Here is a 20,685-nt window from a genome sequence, read left to right as displayed (position 1 = left end):
TAACTTTGTTAGCAGGACCGTATAGAAGGCGGTTTGTTACCCAAAAAAATGGCATGTAATTATTGGACTAATAAAGCTAATTGGAAACTTCCAATTGTCTAATTAGACATTAGGGGGGGTGTTCAAGGGCTTCAGCACAGTGGGCGGCATGCACTAACACTTACTGCCGGACATCGCATTAGTACAGATTGAATATGCACTAACATATACGAATCAGTACAGCAAAGGACAGCTCTTCTATAAGAGCTGTCCTTTGCGATCTCTCCTGCACAGTGGACTTCCAGGTTTATGACCAAAGTCCATCTGCGCATGCGGAGAGTGATGAGGCGGCCGCGGGGCATGCTGGGAGGGATCCGAGCCCGGCGGCCAGGAGATTGATGCATACGAAAAATGTGGTAAACGGGGAGTTTACCACATTTTTCGTTTACTGCATCCCGCCCAGTGTCCCGACATTTTAACCTTAAAATAAAAATTTTCCTTTCCATCGCTCACCCTCAGGGAGGTGCGATTGGAAATGACCGATTAAGTTGCTAATTGGATTGCAAAATGAATTCGCTATGCGAATTTGGAGAAAACAGCACCTCGCAATTCGCACCTAATTGAATTGACCCGAGTTTCATGAAACAAACTCACTATTGAAAAAAACTCGCACCTAATTAGATTGAACCTCATATTTACTACTATGCCCTAACTATAATTCATAGGTATCATGAAAGTGAGTTTGGGTGTGTCTAATAAAATGATAAAATTGCCTTAGGGGAAAGCGGCTGCCACTTTGCGTATGATATACGTGAGAAGACTCCAGCGTGTATGAATTTGCGGTGCAGCTCGCAAACAGCACTACTGAGCAGATGTCGTCAGAGGCTGGAGTCATTGTTGTGTCCCACGCCGGGTTCCGTAGCAGCCAGCAGCAGCCGGACGCAGCACAGACAGCCGCAGTAGGAGTTATGGCGGCGGCGTCGAACCGGGATGTACACGTAGCGATCTGTCACCAGGAAATAGTCAGATATGATCTGGAGATCAAAGCGCTGATCCAGGTACACTGGCGGCTCTTGCTCCGTGTCTGGCACATCGCTCAGTGCATACTACAGTATGCTGCCGGCCGCCAGGGGAATAGGAAATTTCAGTCTGAGCCCTGCTAGCTGTATGGTATTATACCAGGGGTGTCAAACTCGTGTCAGTCCTGCTGTGGGACTACATATCCCAGCATGCGCTGCCACAATTTTAGCATGCCATAAGAGCAAAACTGTGGCAGTGCATGCTGGGATGTGTAGTACCACTGCAGCTGGATGGCCAAGTTTGACACCAGTGCACTAATCTTTCCTTATCCAAACCACAGGGTGTGAGTAACAAGGAAAGTATTGTGGAGACTACACTAAAGGTGCATATCCACTAGGCGATTTTAATGAGTGATTGAATGATTACGACATTGTAATCGTTCAATCGCTTATTAATCGTGCACTATAATGTCGGAAACGACCTGCAATGCGTACTCCCACTGGTCGTTTCCGACATCAATCATCGCCTGAACATGCCGGTCAATCTGCCGATAACGACAGATTGGGCATGTTCAGGGATGAGGGAGTGTGCCTGCGCTGAACGACAAATCGTTCAGTGTAGGCACTACTATGGATGTCGTTACCCCATCACTTAGTGGATGTGCACCTTTAGGGCTCACTCACACATAGGGGGCCATTTATCATTGATGACATACTCGATGCAATCTGGGAGCAATATTAGCGCCCACGATCACAGTGCAGGATGCAATTATTATCTCAATGAATGAAATTCCACATGCAGAGACAAGGGCTCCGAAAAGTATCCTGTCCATGCTGTGTGCTCGGAGTCAAGTGACCGCGTCAGCATTCTCTTCATGCCTGTGCCAGGACTACCACACATGCGGTCGTGGCCATTGCTGGGGAGGGCTCCTCCGGAACCAATGACTTGCTCTCTACAATACAATGTTGTAGGAGTCGGACATTTGCAGAGAATATAATTTCGTTATCTTCTCCGTTAATCCTGTCTTACATAGCTGTGATCCTTAAAACATACAGAATTTTTCCTTTCTGCACGATTTATGTGACAGTGTGGCTTGCTAAGTAGTCCCCTTTTGTCTCCATACTGGGCATGTGCAAACAGAAAAAAAAAAATACTCACTTTTTTGCAATTTTAAATTGAACTTACTTCGCAATCCCGTGGAAGGCTAAGGTACAGTGCCATAATTGGGGGAGATCGCAGGAGAAATCTGTGATTTTTCTGCGATTTCCCTCTTGTGAAATAAGGAGAAGCAGTGACGACCCTTTTTTTCTGGCAATAACTCTGCAAACAACATTATCACTGATTGATAATTAGACTCCTGGCTTAGACAGTTTTTATTCTGATGCAATTTTAATTGCATTCTCCAATGCTTGTCTTGCTTTGGATTTTTACCAATAAATATATTGTACTGGTTGCTCGCGTTACCACATGTGAAATAGGTTAAACCATGTTGTAATATTTTAAATGCAGTTTTACAATATTAGAACGCAATGATAAAAATGAGACAAAAAGAAACCATTTATCCTAGTTTAAATGCACAAAAAAATCCCAATGACAGTAGATATGTGTGAATGGAATCTTATTAGAGGGAGGTGCTTTGGTATATGACACATTATTGTTTATTCTTTTGTATTGTATTATGGATTTAGTTAGCGGAGGGTATGTAGCGAATATGTAGAAGATATCATTGCAAGGGTTTATTGTGTCTCTTTAGTGGTGGTAGTTACATTATGTGATTGGCCTTTGATTTATAAGTTGTCTATCTTTAATGATTCTTATAGGATATCAGGGAATGCACAGGCCCAATAGGCACACTGAATGATCTCAATGCTCAAGTAAAGGACAAGTTCCGCCTCCTGAGGCTCAGAATTCAGGTAAGATGTGAATACATGAAGACTGCATTGATGTATTATGGGTTTGCACACTGCATAACAATGACTATTTACTAGAGTTATTGGGATTATGTGAATAAATATAAGGGGAAAACATTTCTAAAAATATTAATTATTCATCAATAGAAATCTTTGTGGGTCAATTCAGTTAGGCACGTCCGCGAGTAAGTGCGGCTATATGCTGCACTTACGGTATCATCGGACTCGTGGATTTTCTATTGAGTCCTTGGGGGGAGGGGGGTCTAGTTGTGTGGCCATTGGTGGTATTTCCACACCGTTACAATGGCAACTCGCCTCCCTTGCGCCTAATTGAATTGACCCCATAATGTTGTGAATATAACAAATTGTAATTTTTATAACCTGTATACATATTATTCAGTTAATAATAATAATGTATTTCCTGATTACAAAAATATAATTTTGGAAACTAGTAGCTCTCTGTCTGACCAGCTGAGTGACACGAAGGAGCAATTAGGAGCAAGTTGCATTGCACATAGTTTAAACATAAGTAATGTGCCGGAGACCAATTTAACTAGAGGACCTGCTGTGAGCATCACGCCTGGGCTTAACTTAAGTCATTTTTGCTTGTAACATCGGTGCTGTGAAGTTAGGTCCTATTAGTCTCCATGGGACTTGTAAGTGCAAGGCCACTGGCACCTCGTTGAATTTCCCTCATGCAATCTAATGGAAAGTACAGTACATTACAAAAGTGAAGACTAATTATTTTGAGTTATAGCTGCTCTTTGCTGGTAAACTGTGACAGTTATGGTTTTTTTATGCTGGTCATGGAAGGATTTGGAGCAGATGGCCAAAGAACAGGATAAGGAGTCTGACAAGGAAGTTTTGTTGAAGGAGATGGAGTGTCACAAGAAGCAGATGCTCAGGTGTGTATATGCTTAGGGCCTTTCATTTGCTTTGATCACCAAATACATAATGGTTTATTTATCATTAAAGAGATTAAGGGCCTGATTCAGACCCACTCGCGAGCGGCTGTCCGCTCGCAAGTGGGTCGATGTTCTGGACTGAGCGTGCGCACGACGGAGGGAGCTCCGTCGTGCGCACGCGCCAGACGCGACGAGCGAAGTAAAGTCCTTCGCTCGTTGTGTCCGATCAAAGGGGGCGTGCTGTCAATGTTGATTGACAGCACGCCCCCTTTGGTAGGCGTGCCGGGGGCGTGCCTCCCTGACGGGGGCGTTCCCATGGGAACGCCTCCCGTCAGAAGCCGGCCCACTGACATCACTAGTGATGTCAGTGGGAGTGATTTTGGCTCTGATAGAGCCAAAATCACTCCGGAGCTTGCGGTTGAAAACCTCAACCGCAGGCTCCGGCTCGCAAATTCGATGGTCGCGATGGTCTCGACCATCGCGGCCATCAAAATGCACGCTCGTATAGCCTGTGGGTGGTGACCCACAGCTATACGAGCGTCCAGAAGGACGCTCCATTTTCATGGAGGCCAGCCCTCATTCAGAGCGTGCGCTCTGCTCAGAGCGTACGGCTCTGAATGAGGGCCTAAGTTCCTAACACCAGTAAAATAAGACAAATGTTGAAGATCACCCTAAAATCTGAAATGACCTTATGTTATCTTGTATAATGTGAAGTGTGCTAAAGTCTGACAATATATTCTTATTTTCACCTGGCATCTCCAGATTTATTGGGAGATGTTTTGTACTGTAAAGTTTTGAAAGGATTCTAATAGATAAATCAATGCATTAATATACACTTACCAATCTGCTGCTCGATGTGTCTGCGCTGACATCACAACGGGACGGGCCTTTAAATTTGCCCACCTAGTTGAGATGTTAGTCACCAGCGGTACCTGTAGCAAGTGTACCAGTGATCGGTGAGTCGCCCGTATTGGCATTGGCTGTGCTGCAGAGCAGATGCGATATGTCTGTGAATGACGACGTTCCCAGACATATCATCTGTACACATCCGCCGATGCACTACAGATATCGCCCATTCAATGGAACGGGCGATATATCTGTGAGTGTGTACCCAGCATTAGAGATGCTCACATCACAATCCGTATCTATATTGTGACAGAGTAGCCACTAGCTCTACATCTATTATGAACCTCATCACAGTCATGTTAAGCTTTTGTGCTGAAGCTGATGTACGTTACCATTGAGAAAAGGTAAATGGAGAATGGGGTCTTTGTGTCACGGAGGGTATGCAGTCGGGAAGCCGGCGGACCTAATCCCGTCAGCAGGCTTCCCGACTGTCATATCCCGTCAAGGGTCTAAAGACAGGCGTCGATATGCCGACGCCTGTCATTAGACATACGCCGGGAGACCGACGCCCGGCATCTCGATCGAAGGGACACCGAGTGCGGATAGCCGCGGGGGGAGGAGGGTTATGTTTAGGGTTCCCGGGGGGGAACTTAGGGTTAGGCACCCCCCCCGGGAGGTTAGGTTTAGGCTAGGGGAAGGGGGGTTAGGGTTAGGCAGTTTTGCATTGTGAAATAATACACAAGCCCAAAAGATTTGTCATGAGAATCACACTGTCTACATTTAGGAAGACAGCGCAAATATAATGTAATCTCATGTAATGTAGGTTAGAAAACCAATTGTTCAAATTGTGTTTAATTACTGTCACATTTATTTCAGTAATCAGACTGTGTGGAGGAAGGCAAATCTGTCCTGTAAGCTGGCCATAGATAACTCAGAAAAGGATGAGCTGCTTGAAGGAGGTGATTCTACCAGGCTGAGGTAATGTTCTTTTCTGCTACATGATGGAAGTGGTACATTATAACATTAGCATGCAGGTACATGGGAATGGCTACACACAACTGGTTTAATGCTTTGCAGTTTCTTATAAATGCAATTCAGGCTCCGCATATAAACACCAGTGTTTAAGGGACCCCTGTGTGTGTGTGTAAAAAGCCTATAAAGGCAACCTGGCTGAAGGATTAACACCAATGATTGCTATTGGCTGTGCTAGTGTGAAGCAGTTACCATCTTGTATTCAAATTAAATGCATATCTAGTGTCATCTATGTAAATAATAAAAGCACAGCTGTATTGTGTACACATCTCACATTTCATCACACATAGTTAATACTCTTGTCAGACATACCGATCTCCAAAATGGAACAGAGCTGATTTCCATCACTGCTAGTGCGCACTTGCCCCGTCATATTGCTGTCCAAAACTGCAGAGAAAACTAATTTAGTGTTCTGGGGCTCTACGAAGATGATTTACATAATAGTGAATCTTCCCAAAACTAGCTGCTGATAATATCATCCTAGAACACACACACTCCCTCATGCCCCCCCTCAAACTTCCTCCAGAGCCTCCAGGCCTTGCGGCCCACAATTACACCATCAGAAACATCCTGCCCCTAGTTGCATGCATATCAGCATTTGTTAACGCCTGTATGCTCTTCCGATGTAGAGCTGGCCAGGCAAAATATTGACGTCTTGGTTTATGACCCGGGAGATCTGATGCGCAAGCTGTGGGGATGAGGGATGAAGGGGGGGAGGTGGAGAAGGACCCCTCTACAGGAAGTTTGCACGAAAAGAAGCCTATAGGTTTCCATAGGCAATGTCATCTATAGATGATGTTGCTTGTTGAGCACAAGCTCTGGATAGTTATGCTTATGGGCACATGGCAGCTCCATATTGTTTCTATGTGGCTTGCTGTGCTGCAGGGCCTCTGCAAACATCGCCGACATCTGCCAGGGGAATCTGTATGAAATACCGACAGTCGGGATCATGGCTGGATCACGACAGGGATAACACACCAACACTTGGTCGGTATGCTAACCCTCCAACTCTCCCTACCCTAACCCTCCATGCCTGGTGCCTGAACCTAACTTCCCCCTCCCCGCACCCTGAACCTGACCCTCCCCCCTTAGTGCCTATCCCTTCCCCAACCTTACTTACCTTCGACATCCTGGCGGTCGGGATGCATGCGCCGGGATTCTGACCGGCGTCTGTATTCTGGCGCCAGTAAAGTAAGCGTCAGAATCCCGACCGCATCCCCTGCCAGGGACCTTTTTAATACATATGGGATCCATATGTATAATTGTAAACCTCCAATAAAGGCAGTTTTCTAAGGTTTTACCACATTATTTAGTAGTGATCCATCCTGCTTCCAGATAACTTTCTATAGCTGAATTCTACCTTACTGCATGAGAATATTAGGCCATTAACTGTTTTGCAAAAGCAATTGAACATCGCAGTTGACTCAAGTATGATGGAAGTCTAATGCTGCCCATCCACTAGCAGACTTTCTACTTCAGGGTCCATAGGGTATCCACAGGATACCTTGGGGTATAGGTGTGACGTCAGTCGCAGGGCACCAAAGAGTTAAGCTTTCAGCCTCCCAGGATGCACTAGGTCCCCCTCCTATACCCCGCCCCCGGGCCAAGGCACCTCAGTTTAGTTTGGTGCCCGGCCGGCGTCGGTGCACCTGTCGGAGTGGGGGCTAGAAGAGCCCCTGAAGCTTTCTTCAGTGCAGCTGTGGCTGCACATCTGGATGTACAGCATGGACAGTCAGTCCTGACGTCCATGCTGTCTTCCCTACAGCCCCGCCGGTACCAGAACGCCGGTACCGATCCGGGGATGCTGGTGAGCATCTGGGGTCACAGCTAGCGGTGACCCCAGATGTTCCGGACCATGGCCGGATCCAAGGGGGACAAAGGTAAGCAGCGGGGTCCCGCGGTGGGTCCCCGCTGGTCACATGGTCCTAAGTCCCCAGGCAGGGGGCTCCCTGGGGACTGGCTGCAGCGTGGAGCCAGGTACTGAACCTGCGCTTTCCACTACCCCCTGGGACAGCGGACCGCAGCAGAGCGGTAGCGCTGCGGCGTCCCAGGGGTTAAATGCATGCCAGGGGAGCGCGCCTTCCCTGTCTCACAGCCGGCGCCTCCCCCGCTGCACACAGCCCTCTCTGCACTGGGCTGACTGGTCCTGTGTCAGCGCTCCTCCCCCAGGCCAGCTTCTCTCTGCTCCTCGGCGGCCATCTTCTCTGCAACGCATGGTGAACGCTAAGCATCGTGGTCTGGGTCCCCCCGCATACCTCTCCTCCGCTGTGGCTCAGGTCTGTGTATGCAGCGCTGTGTCCTACCAGTCCCTGTGTCTGTGTAGTTGAGTGATCAGCGCTGTTAGTGCAGGAATTGTTATTTCTCTGCATTGTATGTGACTGTGCTAGCGCTGCTGCCTGTAACTTTTCTTCTAAACTGTCAGCCTTATTCTGTCCCTGTTCTTTCTGCTAAGCCCTTGCGGTGCGGTGCTGCAGGGTGGTCTCTCGCCTATTTAATACTTAATTGGTGAGAGAGGTCACATACGTGGTGCCATCATGTCTGAAAGTGATTTTCCCCTCCGGCTACAGTGTACCACGTGCAAAGTACCGTTAGCGGAGGGGGAGGGTAGCGCGGAGGGCCTTTGCCGGCAGTGTTTGTCCATGGCGCGGCCTATTACGGTTACAGCACCGGTACAGGAGCCGCCCTGGGCTTGTTTCGCTCAGGCGTTAACAGCTTTAGTGGGCCAGTTAGCTCCGCAGCCCGCGTTTACTCCGATGATTTTGTCCCAGCAGTCTGTGGTGTCGTCACCCATGCAGGGGTTCCCACGACAATTGGTGGTACCCCACAGTCTCCCTATTTCCCCGCTCCCGGGTTCTCAGGAGCCAGCGTGGGTTAACTCCCTGACGAGTTCTGTACAGCACTTGTCGGATGTGTTGCAAGGGGAGTCTGTGATGCGGCCGCATAAACAGCCGGTGGCGTCTCTGTCGGCTCCTTATGAGGATGACGAGGGGACGTCTGATGATGGAGAGATTCTGGATCCTTACGATCAGGAACCTCTCCATACTAAGGACGCTGATGCTAAGTCCAAAGTATATATTCCTGGACTTATTCGGGCGGTCCGCACAGCCTTGGTGATTGAGGACGAAGTTCCCCCAGCGGCTAAATCTAAGTATGCCTTTTTCAAAGATGTGAAGGGCGATGCCACAGTCTTTCCTCTTTCGGGTCAGTTGGTGGACCATTTAGAGGAGGCGTGGAAACAACCTGGCAAAAGATACCAGCCGCAGAGACGCCTGGCGGTGGCTTATCCGTTCGCGGATAATTATTTTGCTAAGTGGGAATCCCCTCCACAGGTGGATTCTCACGTGACCCGTCTTGTCCGTAGTGCCACATTGCCGATGCCATCCATGTCCTCCCTTAAGGATGCTACGGACCACAAGGTAGAAATCTGCCTGAAGTCCGCTTATTCCCTTGCAGGGGGGGCAGCACGGCCGGCTATGGCCATTTGCTGGGTTGCCAGAGCGATGGAGCGCTGGGCGGATTCATTAGAGGCTTCTTTTGAATCCGACTGTCCGGCCGAACAGGCGGAGTTGATTGGCAATCTCCGTGATTCGGCCACCTACATCAACGAGGCGGCTCTAGACATTAGTACTCTGGTGTCTAGAATTTCTTCAGCAGCGGTAGCTGCTCGTCGCATCTTGTGGCTGCGATCCTGGAAGGCGGACGCAGATTCCAAGAAAGGTCTGGAAGCGTTGCCGTTTACCGGAGAAGTTCTCTTCGGTCCGGATCTGGATAAGATTGTGGCCACGCTGGCGGCAGCCAAATCTGCTTGTCTCCCGTCGGCCGCTGCTCCTTCTGGTTCTGGACCATCGTCCTTTCGGTCATCTAGGGCCCAGGGCAGGCCCAAACCACAGTCGTTTCCTCGACAGGCTGGCCCTAAGAAATCGGTCAAGCCCCGGAAACAGGCATGGAGTACCAGACGTCCGGCCCCCAAGCCAGATGACAAGCCTGCGGCCTGACGGTCCGGGCCTCCCTTTGGGGGATCCCAGGGTGGGAGGCCGCCTGCTGCTGTTCTTCCGGTGTTGGTCGTTCACTACGACAGACACTTGGGTTCTGGAGGTGGTCTCCCACGGGTACGCCCTCTCCTTCCGGCACAGACCCCCGACTCGATTCTTCACCACGGGTCTACCATCAGACCGGAACAAGGCTACGGAGCTGCGGAAGGTATTGCACACTATGCTCCAGGCTGGAGTTATAGTGCCTGTTCCATTCTCCCAGAGGGGCCAGGGTTTCTATTCAAATCTATTTTTGGTACAGAAACCCAATGGGTCATATCATCCGATTCTCAACCTCAAAGCACTCAACAAGTCTTTGCGGGTCCCGAAGTTTCGGATGGGGACCCTACGGTCCATCATTCTGGCGCTGGAACCTGGGGACTACATGGTGTCATTGGACATACAGGACGCTTACCTGCATGTCCCTATTCTTTTGCGCCATCAAGAGTTCCTTCGGTTTGCAATCCGCAGCGACCACTTCCAGTTTCGGGCGTTACCTTTTGGCCTGGCGACAGCACCACGTGTTTTCACCAAGGTGATGGCGGTCATGGCGGCTTCTCTGCGGCTGCAAGGAGTCCACATGTTGCCGTACTTGGACGACCTGTTATTGGTGGCAGGATCTCCAGAGCTCCTGTTACACCACTTGGACCTGACCATTGCACTGCTGCAACGGCACGGCTGGCTAATCAACTGGCAGAAGTCCACTCTAATCCCGTCTCGGAGGATTCTGCATCTTGGAGCCTTATTGGACTCGGGACAGCAAAGGATCTTCGTGACGGAGGACAAGATCTCTGCTTTACAGTCAAGGGTGCGCAGTTGTCTGCACAGCCGCCGGGTGTCCTTACACTCGGCGATGAGGTTACTGGGCTCCATGGTGTCGGTGTTCGACATGGTGGAATACGCCCAGTTTCACTCCAGACCTCTGCAGCACCTGATCCTGTCCAAGTGGAACGGGCTGCCTCAGTCTCTGAAGTTCCAGACGATTGTGCTCACCACGGAGGTTCGCCTGTCCCTTGCGTGGTGGTTAAAGACGACCCACCTCAACAAGGGACGTCCGTTCTGGGTTCCAAATTGGGTCCTGTTGACAACGGACGCCAGTCTTCGAGGCTGGGGAGCAGTTTCGGGTCCACACTTGTTCCAGGGCAGGTGGACGCCGACAGAAGCGGAGCTTCCAATAAATATCTTGGAACTCCGTGCGGTCTTCAGTGCTCTCCTGCAGGCACAGCGGTTTCTCCAGGGTCACCCGGTGCAGGTCCAGTCGGACAACGCTACCACCGTGGCCTACATAAACAGGCAAGGAGGAACTCGCAGTCGGGCGGCTCTCGTAGAGGTCTCTCGGATCCTGGTTTGGGCGGAGCGCAATCTTCCGGCCATATCAGCGGTCTTCATCCCGGGAGTGCTAAATTGGGAGGCGGACTTTCTAAGTCGCCAGGACGTTCATCCAGGGGAATGGTCCCTGCACCCGGATGTTTTTCAACTACTGGTGGACAGGTGGGGTCTTCCAGAAATCGACCTCATGGCGTCCCGGCACAACAACAAGTTGCCGGTGTACGGGTCTCGCACAAGAGACGAAGGGGCGTCTCTGGTGGATGCTCTGTCCGTCCGGTGGACGTTCCGGTTCGCATACCTGTTCCCTCCGGTCTCCCTTCTTCCACGGGTAATCCGGAAATTCAAACAGGAAGGAGGGACGCTCCTGTTGATAGCTCCCGCGTGGCCCAGACGGCACTGGTTCTCAGACCTTCAGGGTCTGTCCGTGGACAGTCCTCTGCGGTTGCCGCTACGACCGGACCTTCTGTCTCAGGGTCCTTGCCTTCACCCGGACCTGACTCGGCTGTCTTTGACGGCGTGGCTGTTGAGACGGCCATGCTGAGGTCCCGGGGGTTTTCCAGCTCTGTGGTGCGTACCATGTTACGAGCTCGGAAACCGTCTTCCGCGAGGATATACCATCGCGTGTGGCATACGTTCTTCCAGTGGTGTCGACCGAGAGGTTATGCACCGCGGGAGTTTCGTCTGTCTCGGATTCTCGCCTTCCTGCAAGCGGGACTAGATCATGGGCTTCGCCTTGCTTCTTTGAAGGTACAGGTTTCGGCCCTATCTGTCTGGTTTCACCGTAGGATTGCTACAATCCCGGATGTGCGCACCTTTATGCAAGGTGTTCTCCGTATTCAGCCGCCCTTTGTTCCACCTGTGGCGCCTTGGGATTTGGCTGTGGTCCTGAGGGCTCTTCAAGGACCGCCGTTTGAACCACTGGGCTCAGTGGATATTAAATGGCTAACAGCTAAGACTGTTTTCCTTCTGGCCATTGCTTCGGCCAGACGTGTTTCTGAGTTAGGGGCTCTTTCTTGTAGACCCCCTTTCTTGGTTTTTCATGGGAACAGGGCAGTGCTCCGCACTCGGCCCGAGTTTCTTCCCAAAGTTGTTTCCCAGTTTCATGTTAACGAGGAAATAGTTGTTCCGGCCTTTAACTCACCGGGTCTTTCCGTGGGTGAGGCCTCTTTGGATGTTGTGCGGGCCTTAAGGACTTATGTTGACCGCACTTCTTCGTTTAGGAAGTCGGACGCTTTGTTTGTCCTCTATGGCTTCCGTAAAAAGGGTTGGCCTGCTTCAAAGCAAACTTTGGCAGCCTGGATCCGTATGGCTATTTCTGAAGCTTATCTTCATGAAGGCCTACCGGTCCCTCCGTCTCTGAAGGCTCATTCCACTAGGTCTGTGGGTCCTACGTGGGCAGCTCGACGTGGTGCCTCGGCAGTTCAGATCTGCAAGGCTGCTACGTGATCTTCTGTCCATACCTTCGTGAGGTATTACAGGTTTGACACCTTCGCCTCTCAGGATGCTTCCTTCGGGCGGCGGATTCTCCTTTCTGCACAGGAGCGTCCCCACCCTTAAAGGATACTGCTTTGGGACATCCCCAAGGTATCCTGTGGATACCCTATGGACCCTGAAGTAGAAAATATGAGATATGGTAAGAACTTACCCTTGTTATCTCTATTTCTACGAAGTCCATAGGGTTCCACAGGACTCCCGCCCTGTCGCACCTGTGCTGCAGATGGGCTTTGCTCTGGTCACCGGTTTTCCGTCTCCCTCTGGTGAGAATGTGATTCTTGTATGTGTCCAGATCTTTGTTCTCTCTCTTCCTTCTCGTCCTCCGGCCTATGGCTTGGTAACTAACTGAGGTGCCTTGGCCCGGGGGCGGGGTATAGGAGGGGGACCTAGTGCATCCTGGGAGGCTGAAAGCTTAACTCTTTGGTGCCCTGCGACTGACGTCACACCTATACCCCAAGGTATCCTGTGGAACCCTATGGACTTCGTAGAAATAGAGATAACAAGGGTAAGTTCTTACCATATCTCATATTATTCCCTGAAAGATGAAAGATCAAAAGATCTTCACAAATCGTTCATCAATTCCTGATGATCATTATCGTTCATGTGCATGAACGATTTGTGAACGATTCCACAAAACGACCAAAGACCATAGATCAACCATTTTCAAAGCAGTTGTTGATAAACGTGGGCTGAAATATTTATTTAAATCTATATATTGTTGGTCGTTCTGGCTTTGAAAACGTGCACCGATGCATGAATGATAGCGATGTCCAATAACGACTAATTGACGGGCAAAACAGAACAACGCAAACGACCGGCGGAATCGCTCATCGCTGGTCGTTTAGGACATTTTACTGCACGATTTGCGGACGATTTCCAAGCGATTGAACGATAACGACGGTCGTTATCGCTCAATCGCTAGGTTTAATCGCCTAGTGGATGGGCAGCATAAGAATGTAGAATATTAAATTCAGTCTTTTGGGAAGTCTGAGTAAATGTTTAAACCAAACACACCTGGAAACGCTTTGAAGTTTTCCTGGTGTAAAGCCTCCCACTATGCTTTTGTTACATCTAAAGTAGGTGTAACCACTTATTTATTCAGTAATATTTATTTTCCACAAGCAAATTGGAAGTTGGTGCCTTTGTTTATGAAAGTATTGAGAAAAGCTAAAAACTATTTTACTGTGACTAATCAGTGGAGAAAATAAAAGAAAAGTCTATAAATCATTGTAATGGGTCGTTTGTTTTTGTGCCAGAAAATAAAAATAACAAATACGCTTTTAATAGTTTACATGACATAAATGTTGTCTGTTGTGGACCGTGACATACCTCAATGTCTTATGGATAAAAAGTGGCAAAACAATTTTGCCCAACCTGTCCCTTCCCAATTGTCTATTAATCCTCACTAGAGTAGCAAGCCAGGAGACTGGCCATTGATTACTGCTGATGAGGTTCCATCCTGTTATTAAATTAATAGTTTGTTATTCATGTTTTCTAAAACAACAGCAAATACAGAACTTTTCAAACATGTATTTTACCAGTTGGAACTATTGTCTTTGTTTTTTCCTCTCCGACAGAAAAATAACAAAAGAAAACTTGGCCCAGTCCACAAATAGCATCACTGAGAGCCTGATGAGCGTCAGCCGAATGATGTCCCAACAAGTGCAGCAAAGTGAAGTTACCATGCACACTATAGGTATGAGCAAAGGGAGCAAGTTTTATGGTACCTATGGTTGAAGGTTAAAGAGCATAACACAAAATTATATATACTGCCAAAGTTGAAGATTTCAAAGGGGAAAAAAAAGGTTTCATTTCTGATGCAGACACTATTTAGTAGGGGTGAGCGGGTTCGGATTTCTGAAATCCGAGCCCCCCCGATCCGAGGCCGATCCGAGTCGGGCTCAACTTTTCCCGCCTGACTCGGATCTGAAATCGAGGCAAAACGTCATCATCCCGCCTTCCGGGTCTCGCGGGTTTTGGATCCTATATAAGGTACCCGCGTCGGCGCCATTTTCTCACTTGGCTGTGGACAGTGAAGAGGGAGGGTGGGAGTTAGGGCTGGCTGGGCAGTGTAGTGTAGTGTAGTGCAGTGTAGTGTTGTGCTGTGCTGCTGTTGTCCATAGGGGCTGTGTCCACTACTTCGAAGTCCATAGGGGCTGGCTGTGTTGTGCTGTGCTGCTGTCGTCCATAGGGGCTGTGTCCACTACTTCAAAGTCCATAGGGGCTGGCTGGACTGTGTTGTGCAGTCAGTTGTCCATAGGGGCTGTGTCCACTCCAAAGTCCTGTGCAGTGTCCCAGTCCTAAAGGGGTGCTGTAGTGTTGTCCAGGGGGTGCTCTGTCCGTCAGGGGTGCTCCCCCCAAGTGCTAAAAAAAATATATATTTTTTCTGTGTTTGTGAATTGTGTGCACTGTGCCTGCACGTGAATCAACAAAGGAGCAGTGCCAAGCGTGCGCCTGTGTCCCATAAATAAAGGGCCGGCTGGATTGACCGCTAAAGGGTGCTGTAACCCCCAAAGTACGCTCCAAACAAAATAAAAAAAATATTTTCTGTGTTTGTAAATTGTGTGCACTGTGGCTGCACGTGCATCAACAAAGGAGCAGCGCCAAGTGTGCGCCTGTGTCCCATAAGTAAAGAGCCGGCTGGCTCATTTCTTAAAGGGTGGTGTAACCCACAAAGTGCACTACTCTCCAGCAAAAATAAAAAAATATTTTCTGTGTTTGTGTGCGCCTTAGCCGCACGTATATATCAATATAACATAAATGGAGGACCAAACTTTCTCCAATAAAAATAAAATAGGGAAAGATCAAGAACCACTTCCTCCTAGTGCTGAAGCTGCTGCCACTAGTCATGACATAGACGATAACATGCCATCAACGTCGTCTGCCAAGGCCGATGCTCAATGTCATAGTAGAGGTCACATACAATCCCAAATGACAAAGTTCAGGAAAATGACCTTGAAAAAAACATTTAAATCATCTGAAGAGAAACCTAAACTTGCCAATATGCCATTTACGACACGGAGTGGCAAGGAACGGCTAAGGTCTTTCCCTATGTTCATGACTAGTGGTTCAGCTTCACATGACGATGGAAGCCCTCCTCCCGCTAAAAAAATCAAACGAGTTAAGCTGGCAAAAGCACAGCAAAGAACTGTGTGTTCTAAGAAGATATCACAAATCCCCAAGGAGAGTCCAAGTGTGGTGGCGGTTGCGATGCCTGACCTTCCCAGCACTGGACGGGAAGAGGTGGCTCTTTCCACCATTTGCACGCCCCCTGCAAGTGCTGAAAGGAGCACCCACTTGCTGATATGCAAATTGAAGATGTCACTGTTGAAGTACAACAGGATGAGGATACTGGTGTAGCTGGCACTGAGGAGGAAGTTGGCGAGGAGGATTCTGATGGTGATGTGGTTTGTTTAAATCAGGCTCCGGGGGAGACAGTTGTTGTCCGTGGGATGAAAAAGCCCATCACGGTCATGCCTGGGCAGAAGACCAAACATTCCACCTCTTTGGTCTGGCAATATTTCTATCCAAATCCAGACAACAACTGTCTTGCCATATGTACCATATGTAAAGGTGAAATAAGTAGGGGTAGGGACGTTAACCACCTAGGAACATCCTCCCTTATACGGCACCTGCAGCGCGTTCATAAAAAGTTCCTGCAAGTTCAGAAACTTTGGCTAAGACCGTAAGCAGTCCAGGGACACCTAAATCCCTTTTTCCTGTTTTATCCAAGGAATCGGTGGATGAGGAGAATGAGGACGACATCTTGCCTCCGTAGAGCGAGTTTGTGCAGGGACACATTAATTGCCAGCTTGTTTTGTGGGGGCCCAAACGAACCAATCATTTCAGCCACAGTTGTGTGGCAGACCCTGGCGCTGAAATGATTGGTTTGTTAAAGTGTGCATGTCCTGTTTATACAACATAAGGGTGGGTGGGAGGGCCCAAGGACAATTCCATCTTGCACCTCTTTTTTTTTCTTTGCAGTATGTACTGTTTGGGGCCTAGTTTTTCAAACTGCCATCCTGTCTGCCACTGCAGTGTCACTCCTAGATGGGCCACGTGTTTGTGCCGCCCACTCGTGTCGCTTAGCATAGTCATCCAGCTACCTCGGTGCAATCTTTTGGCCATAAAAACAATATTGTGAGGTGTTCAGAATAGACTGTAAATGAGTGGAAATGAATGTTATTGAGGTTAATAATTGCATAGGAGCAGAAAAACCCACAAATTCTGTGATTTAAGCTGTTTTTATGCTTATTTTCAAAAAAATACAGATCCAAAACACAAAACCCAGAACCCAAAACACGGAAGGGTGGTTTTGGCAAAACCAATCCAGATCCAAAACACGAAGAAAGATCCAGATCCAAAACCAAAACACAAAACACGAAAAGTGGCCGGTGCACACCCCTACTATTTAGCCATGTCCCAAACTTATTTTGGTCCTTAAAGTCCACATTTACTAAATGCATTTGGTAACGTTACAAAGTCTTCAACAGTCATCAACCCCAGAAGCACATTGAGGGGCTGATGCAAAGTTAACCAGAGTAGCGCTTCAAAATGCAGGCGTCAAATCCGCAATTGTATGTGTATGCAAAGTTGCAACTACTGCAGAATACATGCAGCTTGGCACCATCAGCATATGTGCCTTGTTTATGCCATGCATACTTCACACACACTTACGCCAAAGTTTAATGGTGCTTTTACAAAAAGCAAAACGGTTCACTTGTCAACGTCATTACCTGCTGTTTGCACCGTCACTTGACGCCTTTCCTTGTATCTGTCCCAGTCTGCATGCATGAACATGCGCTTGCTGTGCTCAGCCTATGTTTAAACATCCCTTCCCTCCCCTGCATCAGAGTCATCCAAATCTGCATAAATGCATATGCATGACTTCACTTCACTGGGCATTCGCAGAGCAATTACATGCTAAGCTAACTGGCAAAGTATTCACTGTGCAGGCCTTAACAGTCTTCTGACTCTATAGATATCCTCAGCAAATGATGCTCCATTGCTCTGTTCTAGTAGCAGGTTTTCCTCTCATCTCTACTGTCTTCTGTCTTGTCCTCCTTGTTGGTGTATCCCTTTACAGTTAATGATTATCAACAACTGTATGTTCAGACAAAGTAAATGTTCATTTTCATTGTATGTTCTTGTTATTATGTATTTCAAAATGCTTATAGCCGTCACATTCTTATGAGGTTATCAAATCTGACCTTTATTCTCAAGGAAGCCACTACATATTGCCCCAACCCCTCCCTAATATGGCACTATTTTTTTCTCCTGTTATGCTTGTATCCATAACATATTCTACCCAGTAGTGACCAGTATGCCCTGCAGTGCCCAATATATTATACCCAGCAGGCAGTGACCGGTATATTGCCCATCTGCTCTGCTTGCTTTATTGTAACATCATAACGTGTTAGTTCTAAACACATACCATATCCCTACCACTTCTAAGTATGTAGTTTGTATTATGGTCTTCCTTGTTCCAAATTCTATCACATGGCCGTATTGAACTGGTCAGATACCGTACTTTTCAGGGTTGGATTGGCCCACAGGGGTACAGGGGAAATCTCTGGTGGGCCCCACTGCCTGTGGGTCTACACCCCTCCTCCAGGTGTCAGGTTCCAGACCTCAAATTATAGATTGTTACTCTATTAGACGGTCAGTTACCTGGTGGAGCAGGACCACTGATCAGCATGGGGGCTTGGCTCTACAGAAACTACATCAAGATTTGCCTAGTGGTTAGCCAAGCATCTGCGGTGGCTGGCCATACTCCCTCTGGAAGAAGACCACTTCCCTTAAGCATGGGCCCCTATCACTGCATTCCCCCGATGGGCTCTTCATTCCGACACTGATACTGCTAATTGCTTCAAAAGGGTGAGTGTAAGTAAGAACTGGTTAAAACATAACTATACTTGCAAACTAATACACAGACTTATTGCAAGACTTAATCTTAGGTGTACACAGTAAAACAAGATGCTAAGGTGTTTGCTCAAAGTGGTACTGTATCCTACAATACAAAGATTGTAATAATTCTTCTTCTTATTGTCTCTTCTCAGCCACCTCATCCAGAACCATCCAGGAGGCCAATGAAGAATTTAAGTCCATGTCTGGAACCATTCAGCTCGGGCGCAAACTCATTACCAAATATAATCGTCGTGAGCTCACAGACAAACTGCTGATTTTCCTAGCGCTCGCCTTGTTCCTGGCAACCGTGCTCTATATCCTAAAGAAAAGGCTCTTTCCATTTTAGCTGCTGCTCACACGCTTGACCATCTCAAGGACTCTGTACTGTCGTATTAATGGCTGCTGGACTCAGCCTTCACATGGTTTACAGGGATACACTACAGTCCATTTATTTCTCAACAAAAGGAATATAGAGAGCAGCAAAAAACAAAACTTATTCATAAAGATCTGCACAACTGGTCAAGAATACATGTTTGTTCACATGTCAAATTATTTTGACCCATTTTAAATATTAACCAACTTATTGAAAATATCCAAAATGATCAAGAAAGTGCAAATATTACATATAATAATGGAGCTCTGGCAGCCATATCAAATACGAATCCTAAGGTTCATCATCAAAAATGTTTTTTTGCCATGTGTTATACTTTTACCTTTTCACATTTACAGAACTCCTTGTTAACTTGTGTTATTAATGCTTTGTAATACACAAGTGATCATGTGCAGTGGTGTCACTTGGGCGGTGTGGGTCACACCGTGTGACCACCATACAAGGGAGTGACACCAAAATAGCAGAGCTGCTCTCCTATTTTGGTGTCACCACCTTGGATGGTGTAACTGAAGAGTGCTGCAGCGTTGATGGTTTATAATTGAATCATCCACACTGTGCTGGGAGAGGCTGGGTACTTCTTAGCAGCTCCAGGAGCCCTGGACAAGTGCTTAGCATGACAAGGACAGAGCGTGACGCGCGGTCACGTCCCCAAATTGGCACGCAGGGGGCTGGGGCTGTAGGTGTCACCACCCATTGTGACGCCTATGATCGTGTATAGTCTCATGTAAATAATATTTGATATTTAGGGATATCATTCTTGAATATTTGTTGGGAAAACCTTTTGTATATTAAATTGGATAACATACTTATTGCATATTAGAAGGATTTTTGTTGAGGTGACTCATAACTTCCTGAAACATTACATTATTTTATAAATAATGTTATAAATAATTTTCTTAATAAATGGTACTTGTACATTATACATATATTAAGCCCCCCAATATTACATTTGTACAAATAATTTAAAGAACTCCAGTTAAAATATAGTTTTCCCCTAATGAAGCCTTAAAATCTTTTCAGATTCTCAAACTGTTTAAGGGTCTATGTACTAAGCCTTGAAGAGAGATAAGGTGGGTGGAGATAAAGTACCAACCAATCACCTCCTGTCATTTTTCAAACACAGCCTGTACAGTGACAGTAGCTAGTTAGTTGGTACTTCGGGGTTTGTTTACTAAGCCTTGGTTGGAGATAAAGTGAACGGAGATAAAGTACCAGCCAATCAACTCCTAACTGCCTTTTTACAGGCTGTGTTTGAAAAATTACAGTGAGGAGCTGATTGGTTGGACGTTATCTACGTTCACTTTATCTCCATCCAAGGCTTAGTAAATAGTACTTAATTTCCGTCCACTTTCTCTCTCCAAGGCTTAGTACATAGACCCCTTATTGTTTAACTACTGCCATGTCAGCTGCTATAAGAACGTGGAGCCCATCAGAAATGATGTTACTGAATAAATTATATTTACCATTTCGTGAATATGTATTAAATTTTGATCTAAAAAGTAGGATATGACTGTATTACAGTGTATGTGTGGGGGGTTTGGGACTTTTTGTGCAATGCGACCTGGTTTGGTGGGAGGAAACCATACCGCCCAACTTTTCAGACTTAGGATGTGCGCCCAAAAAAGTGATGGGGGCCTAACGAAAATGGGGAAGGGGCCTCGCAGCACCCCCGTTCGCATCACTATGGGGGCAAATGGGTGTGCTGGGCTGCCCCCAGGCTTCCCCCCCACTGTGAATAGCATGGCATCTATTCTCCCCCTGCCTACCCACTGCTCTATTATACAGTGCAACGGTATGTGCTTCCCTCCCCCCCCCCCCCCACCACGGGGCATTGCGGCCAG

At 47.6% G+C, this 20,685-nt stretch overlaps 1 protein-coding gene across 1 annotated transcript; it reads left to right on the top strand.

Moving 5' to 3' along the window:
- The first annotated feature begins 803 nt into the window (after positions 1-803).
- BNIP1 (BCL2 interacting protein 1) lies at positions 804-20,333 on the top strand. The gene is made up of 6 exons (XM_088475813.1): positions 804-1,037; positions 2,820-2,912; positions 3,723-3,814; positions 5,537-5,638; positions 14,124-14,242; positions 18,606-20,333. Exons 1-6 carry the CDS (start codon positions 852-854, stop codon positions 18,797-18,799), a joined length of 786 nt encoding a protein of 261 aa, XP_088331939.1. The 5' UTR covers positions 804-851; the 3' UTR covers positions 18,800-20,333.
- Positions 20,334-20,685: the final 352 nt, after the last annotated feature.

This window comes from Taudactylus pleione, unplaced genomic scaffold, assembly GCF_031769625.1.
Source record: "Taudactylus pleione unplaced genomic scaffold, aTauple2 ptg000178l, whole genome shotgun sequence".
Taxonomy (NCBI): domain Eukaryota; kingdom Metazoa; phylum Chordata; class Amphibia; order Anura; family Myobatrachidae; genus Taudactylus; species Taudactylus pleione.
The sequence above is the reverse complement of the archived record's forward strand: the minus strand, read 5'-3'. Positions and strand labels throughout refer to the sequence as shown.